Consider the following 23,737-nt stretch of genomic DNA (forward strand, 5'->3'; position numbering starts at 1 on the left):
TCAAGACCTTTCCCGTTTTGGACACTGCACCTAACACTAGTTGGTTATAATTATACATATTATAATGTTAAAACAGTTTAACCATCAACGTATCTTTTGAGCAGAATAAGACACTTGGAAAAATTAAAAAATTATAACATCAAGATTTTATCATCAAATCCCACATCAAACAACCTTTATAAACCAAATTACAAACAACCATAAGGCTATAAGAATTAACCAAATGCTTATAAACTAGTAGGTTTTCTTTCTTTTTTCTTTAAAAATTGTGCTTAAAATGTAAAACACTTGTTTTAAACATAAAAATACATTTTTTTTTTTTAAATATGAGTTTTTTTAATTATTTTAATTGTTAGAGTTGCATACTGCGTTTAAAACAAGACCTTTTCAAAAACAAAAACAAAAACAAAATAAAAAAACAAAAAATAGCTGTTTTTGGTTACTATGCTCAATAGAGGCTTTGATACCTTGAAGATGAACTAATTTTATTATTGATTCTTGGATGATTATTACACGAACCCTAATTATGAAATTTATAAATATCACATCAATCGAGGTATAGAAAGTATCTTAATATAAATATTTTAACAATCAATAATTTCTAATTTATAATATCATAACTGATATTGTTAGATATGTCATTCTCTATCACAATTTTCCATTTGTGGTGAGATGCATTAACAATGATACAATGTATCTAATTCATCTTATAGAAGAAATGTTTGTAGAAAAATGAGAATGCTTTCTACGTAAAAGGTTCACATTATTTGATGATTGTTACATATGATAGAGTTACGTGAAGTTTTGTCATTTTGAGTGATTTGAAGACAGGTGGACTCAGGTACTACTCACCATCGAAGCTGCTAGGGGAAATGGATGAGACGCACATTCATCAATTTATAGTTTATTGACTTGACTTATAAGGATTTGTTGATGCTGTGTTATCCATGGTTGTCCCATGTTACAAGTTTTGTATGAATTCGATCGATCCAGGATAGATTAGTTAAACATTCCACAAAAATACATCGGAAATAATCTTTTTCATTTTGAAAGATTATGGGATATTAGTATTGGAGCTATGGAGGAGCAAATTCGAATTAAGTTGGCATAATTATTATGTCTTCAACTAATATAGAAATCGATTAACAATTATGCTTTTGGTTCCTTTAGTAACTGAACTAGAACCGACCCATTAACACCTCTAGAGACATGTTTTTTAGAGAATAGTATTATTTTCCTAGAGATTTGAACAATTTTCCAATATATCTATTTTTTAAGGAATCCCAATGGATTGATATTCTCCCATTTCAACCATTGTTTGATTGTAAACCTCAGATATCTCTTTTGAGGTTAGTTATTTTCAAACTTTAATTAAATTGTTGAAAACATTAAACTCGAATGACTATCCTTTTCAAACTTGGAAACATGTCTTTTCCTTCGATCTTATCCTTTTGTTTAAGGCTTTTGTTTGTAGGGCTGACAATGGATCAGATTGATACCGGATCAACTGTTACCAATCCAAAAATCATTTATTTTAGTTTGATTGGTGAAAACAATCTGAAATTTGTTGGTCGACTTATAAAAAATCGAAATGAACCACGAATATTGCTTTAATGATTATTAATCTTAGTTCGATTGATGGAATTTTTTTTCAAATTTATCACATTGTTGAGTGGATTGTTAATCATGATATTGTAAATGCTCCTAAATGTTATATGTGATCATTTTTTAAATAGGATTTAATGGGTTTTTATGAGTCATTTTTGTTTGAAATTAATATGTTGAAATTTCGACCAAGAGGATATATCTAGCCAAAGTCTGGATTTTTTAGGTATTGTGAACATGTGCATTGAATTGGGGTGGTGAGTTTCATAATTATTTTTTTTTATCATCGTCAAATGAAAGATAACAATTCAAAAGGTATGATAGCAGATTGGACACCCAAACAACATAAAATTTGGGTCAAGATATACTACGAATTAGTTAAGAAGAGAAGAAGACCACATAAACTTTTTGACAAAATTGCCTATGGAATCCTAATGAGGGAGTTTTTTTTTTTTTTTTTTTTTTTTTTAAAAACCGACATTTATTATAATAGAGGGCAAATGAGATAGACAAAAGGGCCTTTGGGAACGTTGGAATTTGCTCGAATACTGACGTGACTTATGATTCTAACACCGATAAGTTAGATACAACCGAGGAGTAGAGGGATGGGTGGTTAAAAATATATAATGTTCCATAGGTTTTTTTTTTTCAGAATTTTGTGTCTTTCTATATAATTTAGGGTTTAATATTTTTTTATAGCATCATCCAAAAGATGTAGAATTTTGAAGGAAGCCTCTGAAATTTGCTAAAAAATTGGATTTCATCTTTAGATGCACATATGTTAATGGTGATTGTATATGGTCACCTGCATCTGGTACAAAGCCACATGCGAGTAGATCAAGAGCTCACGAGGAGGACCTTGATGATGACAATCTAGATTATTTCATCGACCCAACCTCCAGAGTCTCAAACACCTCTAGACCTAACTTTTAATGAGGTCGACAAGTTTGAGGATGATGCTACTCCTGCTGCACCCACACTCACAGAATCCATTCATCATAGAGGTGGAGTTACTCCAGAGTCTCAAGCTCGTAGATAGGGAGATTTTCTATAGGCTACAATTGACAATTATTTGTTGTGAGTGGTTAGAGGGCGAGATGATTGATTTATAGATGGGCAGTTGTTCTCTTTGTTTCATGAACATGTCTATATAACTTTGTGTTTGTTTGGAACCCTGCCTATATGGTGTAGTAGACTTTGATTTCATTATTTACTTATAGGGTGCAATATACTCTTATTACATCTTGTAACTATAGGGTGTTATTGTAAAACCCCGAGTTTTCAATTCGTATCTCGAGAAAAAATAAATAGTGAAATTTTAAGAAAATCTTGAAAGTGGAACTTAGGGGTAAAACTTTAGGATGTTTCTGATCATTTTTAATGGAATCTGACCTCACCATTGGATTCAAAATAATCGAAAAACATACTTTAGCCTGTAAGCATGCTCAAATGCGAGTCCGAATATAAAAGTTGCAAAATCCTCGATACCGAGTCGGACGGGGCTAAAATAGTGACTTGTTGCTAGAGCAAGAATTGTTAAGATTAAATTATATCATTGGGTTCGTAACGAAAAATTATTAAACATGGACTATTTATTTGTCATTTTTGGAGATCAAGAAGTCAAATTATCGTCAAAAATGAAAACGATATCAAGTTTAAGGGTCGCATCAGGCCAAAAATGTAAATTTTTGATAGAGACATAATTTGTAGAAATTGACTGTACCATTAGTGTAGACACCTCAATTTGAACGGGCCACTTCTCGAAAGGGCCCAAAAATATCGATTTTCTAATTAAATGGGCCAACGGGCCTTAAAGGCCCAAGTCATTGAAAAGTGACATTTTTATCAACCCAAGGCCCCTAAGACCTCTCAATGGTTTAGGAGACCTACCAAAAGGACTTGGCCTACCTTACGTCTTCCCAATATTCACCGCTCCGCTTCCAAAATAAAAAACGCCAAATTTTCGATAAATTTCACCAACGGGCCTAAAAAGCCAGATTCGCCGACACGTGGCATTTTTGATCAAACTAATGATTGCAAAAATCTAAAAAAATTAAAAAATTAAAAATGTGAGACTTGGGATGCCTACCCCTCCTCTACTACCACCGCTCCGCCTCCAAATCCGCAAAAAACCATAGGCCCACCTAAGGCCCATGAGCCCTCAACACTTTCCTAAATCGATTTTTCATCTTACCCTTAGCCTAAAATCAATCCCACATCACCTAAAATCTAAAACCAACCTATACCCTCAAAACCCATTCCAAAATAACCCTCAACCAAACCCTAAAACCCAAAACCATTTCTAAAACCCAAGCCCAACACTACAAAGCCCACAAATCATTAACCATATCCAATTCATTATCCAACCCACAACCCTAACCCATAAACCACAACCCACATCAACCAATCACTCTTTTATCATCAAAAGATGACACATGTCATCACCCCATCTCACCTCCCTCACCCAACTACCTACCCCATTAATTTTCTTTAAATCCCATCTACCCACACATCAACCCATCACCTTTTCTCTCAAATCAAACAGATCTACCCACACCCCTAACCTATACCTCCCCTAATCTACCCTCATCATTCCCTACAAAACCTATATCTACAACCTAAACCTACACCATCCTCTCAAGTCAAACACTCAACCTCTCCCATCAACCTATCCCAACCCTTCATTTCCACTTACTTTAACACATGGCATCATCTCCTTCACCCTCCCAAAATATCATCAACCACCTCTTTAAATCCTCCATTCTCTTAAATCAAATACCATTTAATCACAACCACCATCTTAAACTCACCTCACCAAACACTCCACCCAAATGGGTTGGGTAGGATCCAAACCATTTGGGTCAAAACTCACCCATTTAACCCCCTTCCCTAAATACCCTCCAATCTCCTCTAAATTACACTCACTTCTCTCTCAAACTCATAACCATTCTACCATTTTTCTTCACTTCACCCCATTATATCCCTAAAATAACTCCTCAACATCTATAAATACCCTCCTCCTCTTCCCAAAAATGGCCCAACTTTCACTACAAAGTTTCTCCCCAACTCTCTCTCTACTAATAACTATCACCCCTCTCACTAAGAAAATCCTCATCAATTCCCTCAAACTAATCCTCCCCAAGTCTCATAAAAAAAAAATCACATACTCATCATCTCTTCTTTACTCCTTCAACCAAAAAAAAAAAAAAGAGTTGTATTTGCTTAAAATACTAAGGACTCAAGAAGACTCAAAGAAGAAGAAGAAAAGAAGAAAGAAGATACAAGGTGGGTTCAAGGCAACCCCCCCCCCTCTCTCTCTTCTACATCCTCTCCTTCTCCCTCTTCTATCACCCCTCTCCCCTTCATTTTATTTTTTAGGATGAATGGACCCCAAGGCTAAAGGTCTATAAGGATCATTTCCATCAATGGAATGACCCTATGATCAAGCCGAAAATGAACCCCTATCTAGGGTACAAATGCACAACACGTGGCACATCATTTTTCGTATTTTTTTTAATCAAATGACCGAGTTGAGTTGAGGTTACCACTATTTAGTGGGGAGAAAAGGGTGCCTAACACCTTCCCTTTTCTCCAACCGAGCCGCTTACCCCGGATCTTAAGGTTTGATCCGTACCTTATCCATGTGAGTCACTAAAATGCCAAAATGTCATTTTTTCAAAAATGCACATCGGGTGACCATTCACACCCACTTACAATATGAATGGTGGCGACTCCAAATCATAGTAGATGTGGCCATCGTAATGACGAAATACCGTGTCTACAATTAGATCCGGAACGAAAAATTAGACGAAATAAAGTATTCATTTGTCATTTTTGGAATCCGGATGATCAAATTATCGTCGATCAAAACAATTGACAAAATATCGATTTTATCTCAAATTTTATATAAATAAAATTTTAATAATTTCTTTTTCAATTCGTCTTCCCCAACCCGTCCAAACAGCCGAGAATTATAAAAAACAAAAATTTTGTTTTTCTTCTGATCTTCCACCTCAGATCTCTCACAAACGGTTCACCGTCGATGACCGCCGTAGAAGGGAAAAAGATCCGCAGCCTCGACATCTACAAAACCCACCCAACCTTTTTTCGTTTCACTTTCTAGTTCACCCGATATCGTCAAAAATCAGCCGTATTTATATACGAAATTTTTGAAACTTTGATCTCGAATTTCGTCCTTTTCTGAGTCAAATCGTCTTTCGACGCAGAAGGGAGAAACGTTCGCAGCCTCATTCTCTACATAACCCACTTAAATTCCTTCCATTTTCTCGTCTTTTTCACCCCGTATAGTCAAAAATCAGCCGTATTTTTATACGGAGATTTCGTAACTTCTACCTTTGTTTTCATCCGTTTCGGGGTCAAACCGTCCTCCACCGCAGAAGGGAGAAAGGACGACCACATCGAGATCTTCGAAACCACTAGGTCGGTTTTGAAAATCAGCCGCTTTGAAATTCGATCCATCTCGATTTCCGCGCTAATTGCCTCGATTTCCATGCACACACTTCGATCCTTTCGCCTAGAGATGGTAAGGAACTCTCAATTTCTATTAGTAATCGTAGATTGTGAAAATTGCATTTAGGATTTTATCGAAAAAAAATTTGATGTATTTTCAAAATATAGAATTCTTTTGTTATTTCAAAAATTTACGCCAGAAATTACATGTTTGATATGTTTAATTGTATTTTTAACAAATTATACGTGGGTAGGGTATTTTAACGGGTTATTTCCATAAATTGGGTCTTGTGCACTGCTCGGACCCCGTTTTGATATAAAATTTGTATTCTTTTTCAATATTATTGATAAAAATAAATTCTATAATTGAAAAATGTGATTTAATATTCAATGAACTCATATTGAGTTGATGAATATCAGAAATTGGATATTTTATTGAAGAGATTGAAAACTGTAAAAATCGAAAAAAGGGAAAAAGGGTATGAAACGGTAAAATGTCAGATTCACACCCGAGGGGTGATGTCTGCATTTTACATTGTTGTGTTGTGTGTAGGTTGGTGAATAGGTATCCAGGGATAATATTACTGGTTGCATGTTTATTTACTTTCTATTAGCGCGAGGCGCTGTTTACGTTTCCATTTTGTTATTTATTTTAGGTCGGATGGCCACACTTGCATGGTAGGAAACTGGATATCCATTCTCAACCTTGTATTGTTAATTTCTCTTTTGTTTTCAAATGAAAATAATATATATAAATAGCTATTTTGTGAGTTGTTAAAGAGTTTGTGAATGCCTGAAGGGATAGTGCGTCATATCATCCGGAGTGGTGTACTATCTTGGGATGTACGGTAGGGACCACCAAGCTCATACGTGGTATGTGACGCGTATGAGAGTGGAGTCACAACTGGAATCCGGGTTATTCCACTCTATCTTTACCAGTGAATTTGTAATGTAAAGGTGGTCATACACGAATGATTTGTATATTTGGGAATCACATGCACGCCTGATAGGCATAGACGAAGATGATTAGTCAGTGATCACTAACAATCTATAGTAGTCGAACGTTCTGACACATCGAAAAGAGACCCATTATTTACGGTCACGTCAAACGGCCAGCCTGAGCCGGATAAATGGTCAACCAAGCGTGGTAAACAGCGACCAGCCACAAAATCAGGAACTAAAAAACTAGAGAAGAATTGTAATATCATGTCCCGACTGGGAGCAATCCAGTCGTGAATCCCAGCTCTCTAATTCCAATACTCCACCATTCTGTATTATGTATTTGTTGTCTTATTTTAATATATAAAATGAAATGCATGTTTAATGTTTTCATTTGATCAATTAGATTTGTATAAAAAGATAATGTTATAGTGAGTAATGCTGATTGATGAAATCTCAGTTTTAAAATGTTTAGTTGCTCATCCCTGGCTATATGTACCAATTAATCGTAGTTTCTTCTGTAAAATTTTATATATTTTAAAATGATTCAGTATGTTTATTCGTTCATGTTAGGAGGGGTTATTAGCAGAAATTATTTGTTTCTTTACTGGGTAACCATTGTTACTCACCCTTTTACTCTCCAATTTTTTAGTTTCAGATCCGAAGCTTGGCGAAACAAGTGTAGAAAACGAGTGAGAATCATCTGGTGGGTTAGGTAGACAGTCAGAGTCCATCACTTGGTGAGTATTGGGGTTATTACCTCTAGTGGTGTCGATTCGTCCAAGAGTAATATAGATTTTTATTTTGAGCGATAGGAATTCTGTTAGAGTGAGGAGTCTGTGTATAATCATGTATATAATTTTTCTTCTTACGCACTCTGATCTACCGTACGATATTAGATGTATATAAACTTCCGCTAGTATTCTATTTTATGTGTATATATGCAGGATTGTATGTCGTTTATCAGGTGCAGGTTATGCGCCTTGGAATGCTATCATAAACAGAGGAGACTATGACGAAATTTTCGAGGTGCCACCTAGTACCTCGAGATCTGACATGGGGATTTGTGTTAGCGTTTGGCGGGGCGCCACAGTTATGGTTACATTTTGCACCCGTAGAATGTAATATACTTATGTTGGATGAATATTTTTATTTATGTTTTGTATGTTTGATTGATATTATTATTTATGCTTTGTATTGTATGTGGTGGATGATGATAGATGTTGTGTATTGTTGATGGTTATGGCACCAATATAGTGCAAGATAAACTGGTTACATTACTGTTAAATTTCAATGCTTGCTACTATTTTTCTAGTAGGATTCTATGCTTGATTGGTTTATATTTAATTTATTATGGATTCAAATACAGGTTATATGAATTCAGATGGTGATACCACTGATAGTATCGATTCAATCGAGAAAACAAATCCCCTTGATCCAAGTGTTTTAAATTTAATCACGATAGAAACTATCATGGGTTCCTTCTTTAATGCTATTTGGTCCATTATAATTATTACATTGTATTGTAGGTTTTGACACTATTATTCGATGTTGGGAAAGATACTATACTTTGTTTAAATTAAGTGTAATACCAAGATTTCAAGTTTATATATAAATTTGTTTGGTGCATAATAAATAGCATTGATACAAACTATATATATCCATCATTTTGTTTATGTGGTCGAATAATGATATTAGTGAAAACTAAAACAAAGGAAAATTATAGGTGGATGTTACATAGATGTCCATCTTAGCAAGTAATATCTAGTTGATATTAATGTTGGGTGCCTGTGATAAATAATTAATTTAATAATATTAATTCCTTTATTTTTTATTTTATAAAAGCATTGCATAATCTTTTGTGTGGGCAGATGAAATTAACATTATCGATGATAATGTCATTCAAAGTAAAATAATTGAGGCAAAGAAAAAGAATAACAAATACACGTTATATGCATATTTTTCATATTTTTATTTATTTCAGTTCTAATTATAATTATTATGTTTAAATGATATTAGAATACAATTGTATTGTATGTGATGCTATGTGAATGTGTTATGTGAATTATGCAGGTAGTTTCTTTATCAAACAAATTTTCATAAGTCAATTTTTAGAGGAGATGTTGTCGAAATTTCAACAGAATTATAATATTTGTAAATTTGACTAAATTACATGTTATATGCATATTTTTCCTATTTTTATTTATTTCAGTTCTAATTATAATTATTATGTTTAAATGATATTAGAATACAATTGTATTGTATGTGATGCTATGTGAATGTGTTATGTGAATTATGCAGCTAGTTTCTTTATCAAATAAATTTTCATAAGTCAATTTTTAGAGGAGATGTTGTCGAACTTTCAACAGAATTATAATATTTATAAATTTGACTAAATTAACATAAAGTAATTATTTTCATTATTTTATAATATTTAATCAAATAATAAATTTTTATCATTAATTAATTATTTTAAAAAATAATATAAAATTATTAAATTTATATATTTAACGAGATTATTCTATTTAATTCGATACATTCTAACTGCATTATTAAACATTAAAGACATTCTTACCATTTTACCAAAAACACAGCAGAATCCAAGAACAGTATCAAACAACAATTATCAGATTTTGGTAAACAGTATAGTGCTTTTATTCAGAGTTTTGATTTTTTATAACTACTTTGTCTAATTGTTTCCAATCGGCAGAATATGACAACATTATCAAATGGGGCCAAAATTGCAACTCATACCAACAGAAGCAAATCTTCTATTACAAAGTCCAGAGAGAGAGAGAGAGTTAACATGCATTTGAATGAAAATAGACTTTGAATTTACTATGGCAGAATGAATGTACCCCTTCTCTTTTTTCTTCTAAGGAGAGCTCACAATCCGTATTTGTAGTGGTGTTGACCACAAAACATTAATCCCAATCAGTGTTACATCTTGAAGCTGAAAGGTAGGTAACCGCTCTAACCAAAAACATTTTTGCATCCAACCAAACCCTAAACCTGAAAGAAAAAAAAACACCTTATTCTATGACTCATCATCGGATATATGTTACAGAAACTCTCAAACATTCCTGGACTATACTATGTAGCAGACAGGTTGGCTAACATTTAGTCAACACGAAGCAATTGACACAATCATCTAAAAGAGCCATTCGATGTTTGTTACATCATCTGATGGGAAGGATTCTAACACGACTACATTGTTTCAACCTGACGATAGCATCTCGTGATTTCCCAAGTAAAAGATCCAAATAAACTGAAGCAAGAATGGCTTTCGGATTGTTGGGTATTATTAATAAAGCTTCAGTTGCAAATTGTTGAGCCTGCAAGAGATCGCCTTGAATAGCGGACATAGCTGCAAGATTCACATATAAGGTCCCACGTGCTTCTTCGGGCTTGAGGAATAGAATATCCTGAGAATCTTCCATGGGTGGGCCACCATTTAACTCCTCGACATCTCCATCCTTGTAAGCAATCAACTTATCTGTGTCTTCTTCACCGTATGGTAATTCAACATTGTTCCCATCCAACATGTAGACTAACAAATGATCAGCAGCCTCTTTTAGCCGGTTCAGACTGCAAAGGGCCTCGGCTGCATATATATGACCTAAAAAGTTGTATATTCTAGAACATTCTGGAAGCCTTAAAAGACAGTTAGCCGCTGAAAGTGCTTTCAAAGGATTGTCCAAAGTCAACTCAATGTATGCTAGGTCAGCCAAAACAGCTTGCTTGATCATGTGGTCCTCTCTTCTACATATATCCTTGTAAGCAGAGATCGAGCTTTGTAGAGTGGTATTCACACTCACTCCTCCCTTGAGATCTTTCGAATCTCCATTTGCACTCAAACCAGCCTTCAAGGATTTCAACTCAAAACTGTTCAATAGATGCAAAGCATTGAGAAGACATCGCCGAGCAAAGGATATTGACAGCTTCATTTGGCCATCGGTATCGAATGACCCGCAACATTGCTCCATGGAATCCAAATTTCTATTTCTTGAGGCAACATCTTCTACAACTAGTTGCCTCCATTTCCCCTTGCCAACAACATGAACCCTAACTTCTTCAACAGCAAGAACCCTAGAGGACTTCAGAAGCCCTTTTTCTAGAGCCAATAAACAGCATTCGGAGATTCGTAGCCAGAGTAGAGGCCGACCGTAAAAAACCGAACTAACCTTCTGGAAACAACGAGCTGCCACTAATGGCTTCCCAATGGCTAAGTATTGCAAACCACAATTATACACAATGAGAAGGGATTTCTCCTGTGAAAAAGTTGAAAGCGTCAAGGGCTTCTCAGACCTAAGCGATGAGCTACTTTTCAATGCCTTGGAAAAGAATACAGTTGACATGTGGTGTTTCCTTAACTGATGATAGATGCATCCAAGATTGTTGTTGAATACAATTGGCATCCCTGATTCCATCCGATTACTTGATGTCATCAAGAGCTTTATAGCTTTACGGTGATTTCCTCGAGCATACTCTAGCTGGGACTTTAAGAGCAATGCAATGGATGAATCTCTACCACGAGCGATGTTCATAGCTAGCTTAACTTCGCGCTTCGCTGCCTTTAGGTTCCGAGTGAGAATCAGAAGTCGGACCTTGTAGAGATGAAGGTTCAGCTTCAGATCAACGGCGGGAGCCGGTCGATCAGCTGATGTTCTTGATAGATCGTTTGAAGATGGGAGACAAACGGGTCTTGTTAGGTTCTGCCCACCACTGTCGAGTGTTGACAGAAGTGTTTCATAGTCAAGAGACTCATCTGATAACATTCTTGAAAGAGGGTTTTCCAAAGAATTCGTGCTGGCTTTGGAATCCAAGTTAGATGACTCAAGTGAAGTTTTAACTGAAGGGTTTGAAGGTTGATGTTGTGTGTTGCTCACATTTTCACCTTGACCAACACCAAAAGATTTTTCGAGATACTGAATTACATCCTGAACAGAAAAGAATCACCCATAAAAAAACAATGCAATATTGGCTACCAAATAAAATAGAAAACATTATATATGAAACAGAAAGTCATGGCATCAAGGAATGAGACATTTGTTGAAATGTACAGACATGAATGAGCAGAACCAATTAACTATTAGAATATTGATTTTATTGTATCAAATTGATCACTGAAGAAAACCTGATAATCCCAATATGAGAGCCAATAAAGTCAAGTGTAAAGTTTGACCTGCCTAAAAGTAATTAAATAAAAGATTGTGAATTCTTAACATTATGATATTCATCATATAAGCGACCACAAGAAAAAATTGATGACATTTTTTAGCAGACTGTGATGCCAAAAATAATACAACATAACAAAGTTCAAAAACTTAAATTTAATAGAAAAAAAGGAAAGAATTATAATACAACAAAAGTACCATGTCCCTACATAATGTTGTGCAGCCTCAAGGCCAATGCAAAATATTGCCCTAGGTGCTGAAGTGATCAGGAGTTCAGTGAACCTGAGTCCCTGCAGAACCACCAATGGGAAAACAGGGAGTGGGGGCAAGGCTAAGAGAAAATGAAGGCCAAAGGAGGAGAGCAAGCCTGGGACTTGAAATATATTTTTGAGAGAAAATAGAGATGGGGAGAGAAATAAAGAAGTGACGAACAGAAGAATGCTCTAAAAGGATTAGAGGCTAAAGCAAACCTTTTGCTATTAGTATATATGAGACCAAGAGTTACAATAATATCCTTACAAGTAATATAAATATATTATATCCCATTCTAGCAACACTCCCCTCAAGTTGGAGCATAAATGTCTACCATGCCCAGCTTGACAGACAAATCATGAATAAGCAAGCACAGGTCCAATAGCTAGAGTGAAAATGTCAGCGAGCTGCTGTGACGAGGAACAAGTAAGCCATCCCAAATCTTTTCCCTAACAAAGTGCACATTCAATTCAATATGCTTGGTTCGCTCATACAAGACTGAATCAGAGAATTTTCTCAGCAGCTTCATTGTCACATTGGAGAGGCACTGGATCAGAAGGAAGTCCAAACTTAGAAATAAGAGAATTGAGGCCATAATAGCTCACAAGTACCATATGGGATGGCCCGACACTTTTTTCAGTACCAGATCGAGAAACAACAGATTATTTCTTACTTTTCCAAATAACCAAGTTGCCCCCGAGAAAAGCACAATATGCAAATGTCGAGCGATGATTAGCAAAACTTGCCCAATCTGCATCTGTATATCCTAATATGTTATGGTGACTATGAGATCGATACATAAGTCCACCACTGTGCAAGACAATATATCGAAGACTACAAAGAAACCAGAGGACCTCAACATCACCAAAGGTGGATTATCTTCAGCTCTGGTTGCCTGAAAAAGCCAGAGGACCCGAGGATAACCCTTTCGGTTGCATGAGTTTACTCCATTAATTTTACAAGGATCAAAGAACTATCAAGGGAAAGAAGACACCAACCCCATGTCCCTCATATCAACAAAATCAAATTGGTCGTAGGTGCCAGCTAGCTTAGCTGGTAAAGTCTATGGGTAATGATGTTGTAGACCTGGGTTCAATTCTCACTACCACCGAATTACTGATCTCATTAAAAACAGGCAAAAAAATTAAAAAATTAAAAAATAAAAAATTGGTCCAGGGGTCCTTTGATTTGTTGAGATGAAATGGCACATTGACAACCACCATTAGGACCTCCAGCACCTAGTGCAAAACCTATATCTTCTAAAGAGACAACATAGTAAGCCCTCAAATTAGCCTTTAATCAAAATTTCCTTGCGTTATATGTTTCCACTAGCACCCCTTCAATAAAAAATGTTTTCTTTCTTCCTCGGTAAATTTTTTTTTTTTTTTTTTTTGATGGGTAAAATTTTATTAGAACAAAAGACGGTGGTTGAGATACCAACCAAATTACAAAGGGACATGAAAAAAAAACATTAACCTGAACATAAAGCCTCTCATTTGAAGACAAACTCCTTAACAAAGACCCCTTAAAGTCCTGATCTAACTTACTCTAATAAAAGAGCAACCCTAAAATCTCCGGAACAAGAACATGAAAAGAATTGTCCACCCCTTGTAAGACACTACGATTTCTCTCACACCAAATGACCCAACAAATATCAAAAGGGATAATGGCCCAGAGGGTTCTTTTTCTACCAAAAAACACGTTATGGCTCCAGAATTGGAAAAGGGATAAGATTGACCCTCAAAAGCACCTAGGACAACTAGAACAAACACTAAAATTGATCAATCGATTCACCGAACTCCCTACACAAGAAACAAAAGTTTGGCGAAACAAAACCTCTAGTAATTAGATTATCAAGAGTAAGAATTTTCCCAGAGGCAAACAACCAAATAAAGAAAGCCACTTTATTAGAAGGCACTTTGTTGCCCCAAATTGGGCCCATCGAGAAAGGGATCAAACCTTGAGGTTCCAATGCTAACCGGAAAGAGCTAACTGAAAAAAGTATGTCCTTAGTATAGATCCACTCCCTTTTATCAACTCTTGATGGCTCCAAGGGGACCTGATCAAATTTTGTGAGTCAAATTTGCAAGCACTTGCACTTGAATCTCCCATTCATTAAAGTCCCTTCTAAATCCTAAATCCCACGAGTACCTGTTACTCGAGTGATGCAAGAAAGTAGCAATAGTTAGGTTCTTCCTCAAAGAAAACTCAAAGAGACCCGGGAATTGAATAGAAAGAGATGAATTGCCACACCACCGATCCTCCCAAAATCGAATTCTATCTCCACCCCCAAGATAAAAAGCCACCAATTTCCTAAACTCGTGACTCACATTCATTATACCTCCACACATACTACATCCGTAGGAAGATTCACCTCCTTACTCTCGTAGGCAAATAACTTTTCATTGTACTTCTCCATGATCACCTTCCTCCACAGACTTGACTTCTCCTAACCAAACTTCCAAAGCCACTTACCTATCAAGACCACATTTGACAATTTAAAGCCTTTAATTCCCAAACCCCCATTCTTCTTCGAGGAGCAGACCACCTTAAATGAAATGTTATCTTCCCATCCTTGTCATTCCAAAGAAAATCCCTTATTAGTTTTTCCAGTTCCTAGACAATGCTTTTGGAATTGGGAATAGAGATAATTGGTACATCAGAATACTAGACGGATTGCTCTTGATCAAGGTCACTTTCCCACCCTTAGACAAATATTTCGCTTTTCAAGAGCTCAATCTCTTCCCCAACCTTTCAATAATTGGTTCCCAAATCACTATACTCTTGAAGCCTATTCCAAGTGGAAGGCCTTAGTAGGTGGATGGAAAAGACCCATGATGGCAACCAAACATTGTTGCCCATCTATTGATTTCAAATCCTCGCTTACGCCAAAAAATATATTTTCCCCAAATGATACGAATATCAAAAATCGCCTCAAAACAACAAAGGAGACCCCTCAAAAATCTCACCTACTCCAAAGATGCATCCAAAAAAATCGAAGTATCATCCACAATCTACAGGTAAGACACTTGCTACCCTTTCCTTTACCACAAAACCTTCCAGCTCTCCAAACTCACCGTTTTTTTTATAACAAACACCCCAAAGATTTCATTATTATCATGAAGAGGAGAGGAGAGAATAGGTCCCTGTGTCTGAGTCCACGAGAGCTTCTAAAGAAACCCATCGGGCTCCCGTTGACCAGGATTAAAAAAGAAACAAAAGACACGCACTTCATTATCCAATATATCCACCTTCCCCCAAACACCATACAACACAAGTCCATAGCTCCTACTCTTTTTTTTTCAGAATCAAAGCCACAAACATATTATTTAAACCATTGTCTAAGAAGTTTATCTACTATAAATTTTTCACTACTCTCATAAGATCTCCAACACTTCCTGAAACATTGTTATGGTTACGTAAAAGATGAACATGCATTCTCTTAATAGCTCATCAAATAGTTAAACCCACAAAAATTTACATCGTGTACATTTGTATTGCTAAGTCTGAAATCTGTCCTCAAATCCATCCTTTCAAGTCGGATTCCTTGGGTTTCCTCCAACCCTTTGCCATTTTCCAACTCCTCTCACCACCTTCTAACAAATACCAAAAGAAAATAATAAGAACAAACCAAATACATATATATTCATTAATTTGTATGATTTTGTTAATAGACAGGAAAAACTCATGTTCATAATTATAAGCACTTACCTCAAAACTAAATAAAATTTTGTTTGGTATTTTCCAACTCCTCTCACCATCTTCTAACAAATACCAAAAGAAAATAATAAGAACAAACCAAATACATATATATTCATTAATTTGTATGATTTTGTTAATAGACAGGAAAAACTTATGTTTAGAATTATAAGCACTTACCTCAAAACTAAATAAAATTTTGTTTGGTTGCTTGTATTTAATGAGAGTGTTGTCGCAAGAAACCCATAGGAAGCGACAAAAGAGAAATCAAAGTTGATATTAGATCAAAATAAAAATAAAAATCTCTCAAGAGAATCCCAAATAGGTCGAATTATGATTTCTCTCAAATAAGAGAGAATGAACCCAAAGGATCAAACCATTAAAGTCATCTTTTACATTAAAAAAAAAATGTATTAGGAAGAGAAATTTTAAATAAAAGACGAAGAACACCACCACCACCAACAATCATAGTAATAATAGTAACAACAAAAACAATAATAATATAAGATAATATCTATATAATAAAACACAATTGTAGGGCCCTCTTTATCCCCCAACATAAGTAGGGCTGAGATTCAATCTTTGTACGAATCTCGAGACCATACTTTTCCCAAATATTTCCTCTCCTGCCCAACTCTCCATCACCTCATCTCTGTCTCTCTCATTTCAAGAACCCACAACCTCTGTCTCTCTCATCCTCCCTTTCATACCTCGCCATCTCATACTTGTATGTGTTTTTTATTCTCCTCTCTCTCTCTCTCTCTCTCTCTCTCTCTCTGACTGAGTGTAGTTTCTCTCTTTGTATTTTAAGAATTTGTAATCAGTGTGACTTAAGTGTAAATCTCTCTTTGTATTTCAAGAACCTATAACTAGTATGAATTTCACTTTGATTTTAATATGACTTTAATTTCAATTGAACATTTACCAAAGGAAACTAAAGGGCTTTCAATTTTGTAGGATTTTATCTCCATTATAACACAGGAAGGAGTTGGCAAGACCTTGCCAAAGTGTAAAGGCCATGCACTTCGACACCTAGAGTTAAGTGTAGCTCGCCCCGGAGTCACCCATGAGCACCCATGTAATCTTATGTAAGGCTCACATATGAAGCCATATTAGCCCCCCGTGCCAGGGCATATCTATTAGTTTAGTGGCATTTGAGTAATAAAAATGTAAAGAGTATGGCCGGCGTCTACTTTCGATATTTCCTTCTGGAAACCTAAGAAAGACTTAACGTACTCTTTGTAGAAAGGGTGTCTAGTGTCCCAATCTCCGGTCTACACCCACATTGACTTCAAGCCCTCGCGCCAAGCTACGTGGAGTCCCGCGTGTCATAAATCACTAGTTGTTTGTGCACACCCATTTGTTTTTGTAACGTGTTACTCCGTATAATTTGCATACTATGTCAACAAAGTTACTTCTAGACTTTGCATCGTGTTACCCCCGTTCTCTTGCCTGCTAGCTACGTTTTGTAGTGTGAGATAATTTTGACAGGCTTGCTTGTGGATTAACACCCCAAGCGCCGCACGACCTCGCTTCGAAAGAACACGGCCATAACAGTAAGGCAGGTCCCTTATCAGTTCCCAAAATTTAGTATATATGAGATTTAATAGAACAAGGACCTTCCTCTTGAATTGATGTCTTGACCTTCAAAGAATCATTATTTCTTATAGAATCTGTGATTCAACTTCTGAAGTGATACTCAAATGTTTGTTGATTTTTGTAATTTCAGTGTGATTATTGTTAGAACCTATAATTTCAGGTTTTGTAAGTCTATTTGCTTGATTCTCGAATAATTAACCTATAGATCCGAAATGTAAGTAATACGTCTCTATTTAGCTCCATTCCTTGTTATTTTATTTTCATATGTAATTTTTATGTTCTTTTTTTTTTTCACTTGCTCCATGTGCTCTCAGAGCTCATGCACTATAACTTTTGCCCCTTTGATGATTACTCCAAGTGTGACCAGGGGCCCGGCTTCTTGCTTTGTCATATAAAGAACGGAAAATGTGTCTTCTAAACCGTTTTAAGTGTTTTCTATAATAGCCTAGGGTTGCAATTTAGGTTTTAGTTTCTCTGGATAAAAGTATTATTGCCAGGAATTTATTAAGTACCGATAATAAGTAAAATTAACACAATTAATTCATTTTGTGTTCTGAAATCCATTGTTTTTGTCGTGGTCAGTGGTAGTAGCATCCATGTGCCACTTTAGTGCTTGAAGGGACTATACAATTTTTCAATGAGGTACTATTCAATAACAAGCTTTATCACTCTTAAATTTGTATTTTCATTATTGCATTTATCATAATGTGACAGGTGTACAGGTATGGCAATGTTTTTTCCCTTTTCAATTTTTTTTTTTTTTTTGCTTCCCTTATTTTTTCCAATTCCAATTTAAGTTGTGTTTTATTGTATAAATATTTGTGTTGCAGCTTCTGCACCATTGCTAAGAAAAACCACACAGTGACTCTTCTTCTAGTCAACAATTTTAAAGTATTGCATACCTTTCTTTTGAGTATTGTATTTTATTTATGTTCAAGTTCTAATATTACGTGATCATCATTGCTATTTGCTTATCGTATTATTCATCATAGTTGCTGGAATTTTAACATGTATTTCTATGTAATACTTAAATTAGCAAAGGGTCTTACGAGGATGGATAAATATCATTAATTTAATGCTACCTTTAATTGTTTGGTCAGCAAAATAGAAGTGAGCCATATTTGTGATGCAATTTACATTACGCAATCTTATCTTATTTTTTATTGAAGTTTACTTTTCCAATAGGACTTGTGTCATTGTTGACGATCTACTTTTTGTAATTGGTGGTCGTCAAAGAAAAATTTGAGAAAAATAATAGTCAAGTCTCAATCTGAGATCTTGGCAGGAATTATAATAATAATAGTCAAAAGACAAAACTACCCTTACAAATAAAAAATAAATAAAAGTTATTACTAAAATAATAACTAAGACTAAAATAACATCTAGACAACTATATTATTTCCAATACCCTCAAACTTGGGCAAATATATCAACTAAACCCAATTTAACAAGGTGAAAATTAGTGATAGAAGGACCAACAGACTTCATAAGCATGTCGACAAGCTGATCTGAAGAAGGTACGAAGACTGTCTAAAGATCATCAAATCGAACTTTCTCCATGAGAAAGTGAATATCAACATCAATTTACTTAGTTCTTTCGTGAAGAACTAAATCATAATCAAGCATGATAGTAGACTTGTTGTCATAGAATAAAATAGAAGAACAAAAAACAAGAAATCCTAACTCTGTCAGCAAAAATCAAATCCAAATTAGCTCACATGTGCCAAAGGCCATAATACGATACTCAGCTTCAGTAGAAGAACGAGAAACCACATTTTGTTTCTTACTTTTCCACAAGATAAAGTTATCACCATAAAAAATACAGAAACCAGATATAAATCTCCTATTTGTGAGATAACCAGCATAATCAACATCTGTAAAACAAAACAAATGCAGCTGAGCAGTCAAAAAGTAGAAAATCTCAATACTAGGACGCGACTTTAAGTAGCGAATAATACTATAAACGGCATTAAGATGAGAAGTACACAGAGTATGCATGAACTGACTGACCACATTGACCGCAAAGGAGAAATCCGGTCTAGTGTTAGTCAGATAAATCAGACGACCTACAAGTCTCTGATAAGAAGAAGAATTCGATAAAAGATCACCAAAGTCAGCATGAAGACGGTGATTCTAATCCATAGGGGAGGAAATAGGTCGACAACCAATCATCCCAGTGTCTTGAAGAAGATCCAACATTTATTTACGTTGAGATAGCAAAATACCACAACGAGAGCAAACCACTTCTCTCCCCAAGAAGTACTTCAGTGCACCCAAGTCCTTAACTTCAAAAACACGATTCAATAGCACCTTAACTTTGTCAATCCATTGTGCATCATCTCCAATCACAATAATATCATTAATATAAACTAAGACAATGGTGCAACGACTATCCATTCCTCGACGAACAAAACAAGTATGATCTGAGTAGCATCTAGAAAATTCCATAGATACAATAACCTCAGAAAACCGTTGAAACCAGACTCGTGGAAACCCAAGTCCTTAACTTCAAAAACACGACTCAATAGCACCTTAACTTTGTCAATCCATTGTGCATCATCTCCAATCACAATAATATAATTAATATAAACCAAGACAATAATGCAACGACCATCCATTCCTCAACGAATAAAGCAAGTATGATCTGAGTGGCATCTGGAAAACTCCATAAATAAAATAACCTTAGAAAACTGTTGAAACCAGAATCGTGGGACTACTTCAAGCCATAAAGGGATTTAAGAATGCGGCATACCTTCCCAGAATACTCTCCATGAAGATGAAACCAATGAGGAGAGTCCATATAAATAATCTCAATCAAATCACCATTTAGAAAAGCATTCTTCACATCAAGTTGATGAAGTGGTTAAGAGTTACACGTAGCTAAAGAGATAGTAAGTCGAACAATGGAAAGTTTGATAATAGGAAGCACCAAAATCTTTTCTTAGAGTTTATGTAAACCCTTTAGCAACTAGACGGGCCTTATACCGATCAACAGTGCCATCGACAAGATATTTCACAGTGAAGACCCATTTACAACCAACGGTCCACTCCTCAGATGGGAGAGTAACTAGCTTCCAAGTATTAGTTTTCTATAAAGCATCCATCTCAACAGTCATAGCTTTAGTCCACTGAAAGTCTCACAAAGCCTCAGATACAGACTAAGGAACTCGAATAGGCTTATAGAAAATTAGTATAGATTTAATAAAACAATTGGACATTTATTACGGGTGAGGGGTTTCCACTCATCAAAAACTTTCCAATTTATAAAGAACACATACATGTGTGATTCATCCGTGCCATAGGCACGGGTATTCACTAGTAATATAATATGATATAATGTAACATAATATAAAGTCCGAATTGGCTCCTTTGTTTCCCTTTCTAGCAAGTCAGGTTTTGTGAAAATTGATGCCCTTTACGATTCGTTGGGGTTTGTCGAAAGAGAGGAATTCGCACATGTTCGATGGGAAGGAAAGTAGCTTGCACAAGATAATCTTCAATATTCTTCATTTGTTGTTTTATTGGTATAAGCAATTTATGGATTTTAGGAGTTTCTTTTTTGAGGACTTTTTATTTAAATGGGAGAATGTAATTAGGGAGTAGTTGCTTGTATTGTTTTTATTTGCCTTTGGCTTCTTTGTTTTTGTATCTTTTCCGTGGACTACTTGTCCTCGTCTTCAATAAATTTTACTTATAAAAAAAAAAAGTTGGCCTTGAGCTAGATTTGAGGCTCAGAGCCGTGCAGGCACATGCTCTTTCTACATGTCCGATGATATAGCCTCAAACTATGACCCTAGGCCACACCTCAAGTAATAAGCCTCTAGTCCCTCAAGGCAAGCCTTTTTAAATCTTGAGAAATTCTAATGCATGTAGCAAGGATTGTTCAAACTTACGAGGAAAGATCTTAGATTATCCAGCTACCTTATATACATAAGTTTTCTTCTCTGTGTACCTTCTAATTAATAAGTTGAAATAGATGTCATTTTTCTACTATATCACACCAAAGCTTAGATTGGAAAATAGAGATTTTACACCACATTCTTGATGAAAGAGTCTTCTTAACCTAAACTAATTATATTTTTGTTTTGTAAGCTAGGCCGGTTAGCACAACGTCATGTTCTCATGCAAAATGTCAATCAACTGAGCTACAGACTTGCCCAAAGCAAAGTCATATTGTCCAAAGGTTCCATCCAATCCTATTAGTGACATGAGGCCAATAAGTGCAACAAGAAAGTAACGTTTGCAGAGAAATTCTCTTATTATCCATTCCATGAACATAAATCTAGTATAATAAATTAAGTTTAACTCACAAAGCTAGAAGACGCCCTCAATCCCACATATTACCAGTCTACACTTCAGTCTAAATGCCTATAAAATATTCATAACCATTTTCAAACATACAATTCTTTCAATAGAGGCAAAGAATCACATCATGGAAACTAGAACTTACTGCAGCTCTTGTTTCATCATTGGAGGCTAGTGCAACATCCAGTAATAGAAGGCATATGCGGAGAGCTGTAGTCTGCATACAAATTATTGACACGACAGTTAACATAGTACAACAATCTCCAACACAAAGAAATCTTGCTACAAATTATTTTACCTCATCTATGGGTTCTATTTTTTGATATAATGGTTCCAAGAGTGATAACGCATTCGCATATTCATGAAGATGGAACAAGACAATTGCCTATACAGCCACGATTGGAGTAAAAAAATACATCAGAACAATAACCAATAAACATATTAAAACTCTTCTTCAAGACATGCCAATACAAAAGCTTTTCCAATTGCGCAGAGATCAAGAGCTCGTACAATGTTTAGTGTTGCAACAGAAGTTTCAAATTCATCTGTGTAGCCAATTTTGGTACTACTTGCAGCAGAAAACTGGTGTAGCATAGTGTTATTCCCTTTAGATCCTGAAATAACATTATTCCCGATGTTGCTACCAATCTCCACTTGATCTCTGGTTGCATAAGCAAGGTCTTCGCTTCTCTTCTAAACCATGATATACAAGAATTAAAAAGAAAACAAAAAGGGTGACCAAGAGTATAAATATGCCAATAAGCATATACTAAAAAAACAAGACTATGTTCTAAGAACCAACCAAATCTTAAACCTAAGTGGATTTAAAGTAGATAGACAGGTTTATAAATGTAAGACATTCGATGTGTTTCACAAGGTGATACTGAAAAACTAACATGCTGAATCTCTATATAATTTTATTAGTGTAGAAAGATACATCTTGTGTTAATAACTTGATATTAGTTCAAAAAGTGGAGTACAAAGGCAAAAACAACTGGACTACTAGAAATATATTGAAAATAATATGGATAGGGTTAGTATAGGATGACAGATTATAGATGAAACGTGATTATGAAGCCACTATGTATCAAAAAAAAATAATTGGTTATCAAGCCCATGTGAAAATGAGTTGAGGGCTAATTTTTTATGAGGATGATCCTTCAAATGGAAATCATCCTCAAATCAAGACTTTTTGAAACTTAGCCCAACCAATGTGTAATGATGAAAAAGACAGCCCATAATGTTTCAATTGCAAGAGACTTTTCATTAGGGCGGACATATGAGAATGAGCCCGTCTTTTTAAGGATGGTCTTCAGGCAAGAAGATCCCTCCCACCAAAAATGAGCGCTTGACTCATCTCAATTTGGGCCCAATGATAATGTGTCATTGATGTGTCGTCTTATCCCCAAATTATATGATCTACTTCTTGTGTCATATACCCGGACCGGAAACATAAAATCCTATTTCACCAATCAGCTCAATCGAGAGCTACATCAAGGTATGTCTTTACCGCCTATTTCATCATTCAACTCCATCCAAAGCTTTATCTTCTATCGAGGTATTTTCTTCAAATGTTTTCTTAAACCTTGTTCTTTTCAGCTTCAGGAGCCAGCTTTTTTTGCTTTTAAGCCAGATAAATGATGTTCGTTTGGGCTTTTTTCGGCTTCAGTGGATTTCAATTGAAGTCTAAA

At 35.4% G+C, this 23,737-nt stretch overlaps 1 protein-coding gene and 1 long non-coding RNA gene across 7 annotated transcripts in view; both read right to left on the reverse strand.

Annotated features, from left to right (window-relative positions):
• Positions 1–9,821: 9,821 nt before the first annotated feature.
• The window catches only part of LOC147410775 (uncharacterized), a 32,230-nt gene continuing 18,314 nt past the window's right edge, over positions 9,822–23,737 (reverse strand). For 3 of the 6 annotated variants that reach the window (XM_086439956.1, XM_086439964.1, XM_086439971.1), the window contains 4 exons: positions 22,557–22,739; positions 22,345–22,431; positions 22,192–22,263; positions 9,822–11,954 (listed from right to left, as the gene is read on the reverse strand). In XM_086439956.1, the coding sequence (XP_086296082.1) occupies positions 10,194–11,954; positions 22,192–22,263; positions 22,345–22,431; positions 22,557–22,739 (2,103 nt within the window). In that variant the 3' untranslated portion in view covers positions 9,822–10,193. The remainder of the gene's footprint in view (positions 11,955–22,191; positions 22,264–22,344; positions 22,432–22,556; positions 22,740–23,737) is intronic. The other 3 variants (XM_086439975.1, XM_086439986.1, XM_086439995.1) reach the window with 3 other exon arrangements.
• On the reverse strand, positions 13,596–22,045 carry LOC147410776 (uncharacterized). The gene is made up of 3 exons (XR_015177707.1): positions 16,323–22,045; positions 16,155–16,204; positions 13,596–16,039 (listed from the first exon to the last, which is right to left on the reverse strand). It is a non-coding gene; the product is annotated as an uncharacterized LOC147410776 (long non-coding RNA).

The sequence above is a fragment of the Akebia trifoliata genome, chromosome 1 (genome assembly GCF_017979445.1).
Source record: "Akebia trifoliata isolate Shusen 1 chromosome 1, ASM1797944v1, whole genome shotgun sequence".
Classification (NCBI taxonomy): Eukaryota; Viridiplantae; Streptophyta; class Magnoliopsida; order Ranunculales; family Lardizabalaceae; genus Akebia; species Akebia trifoliata.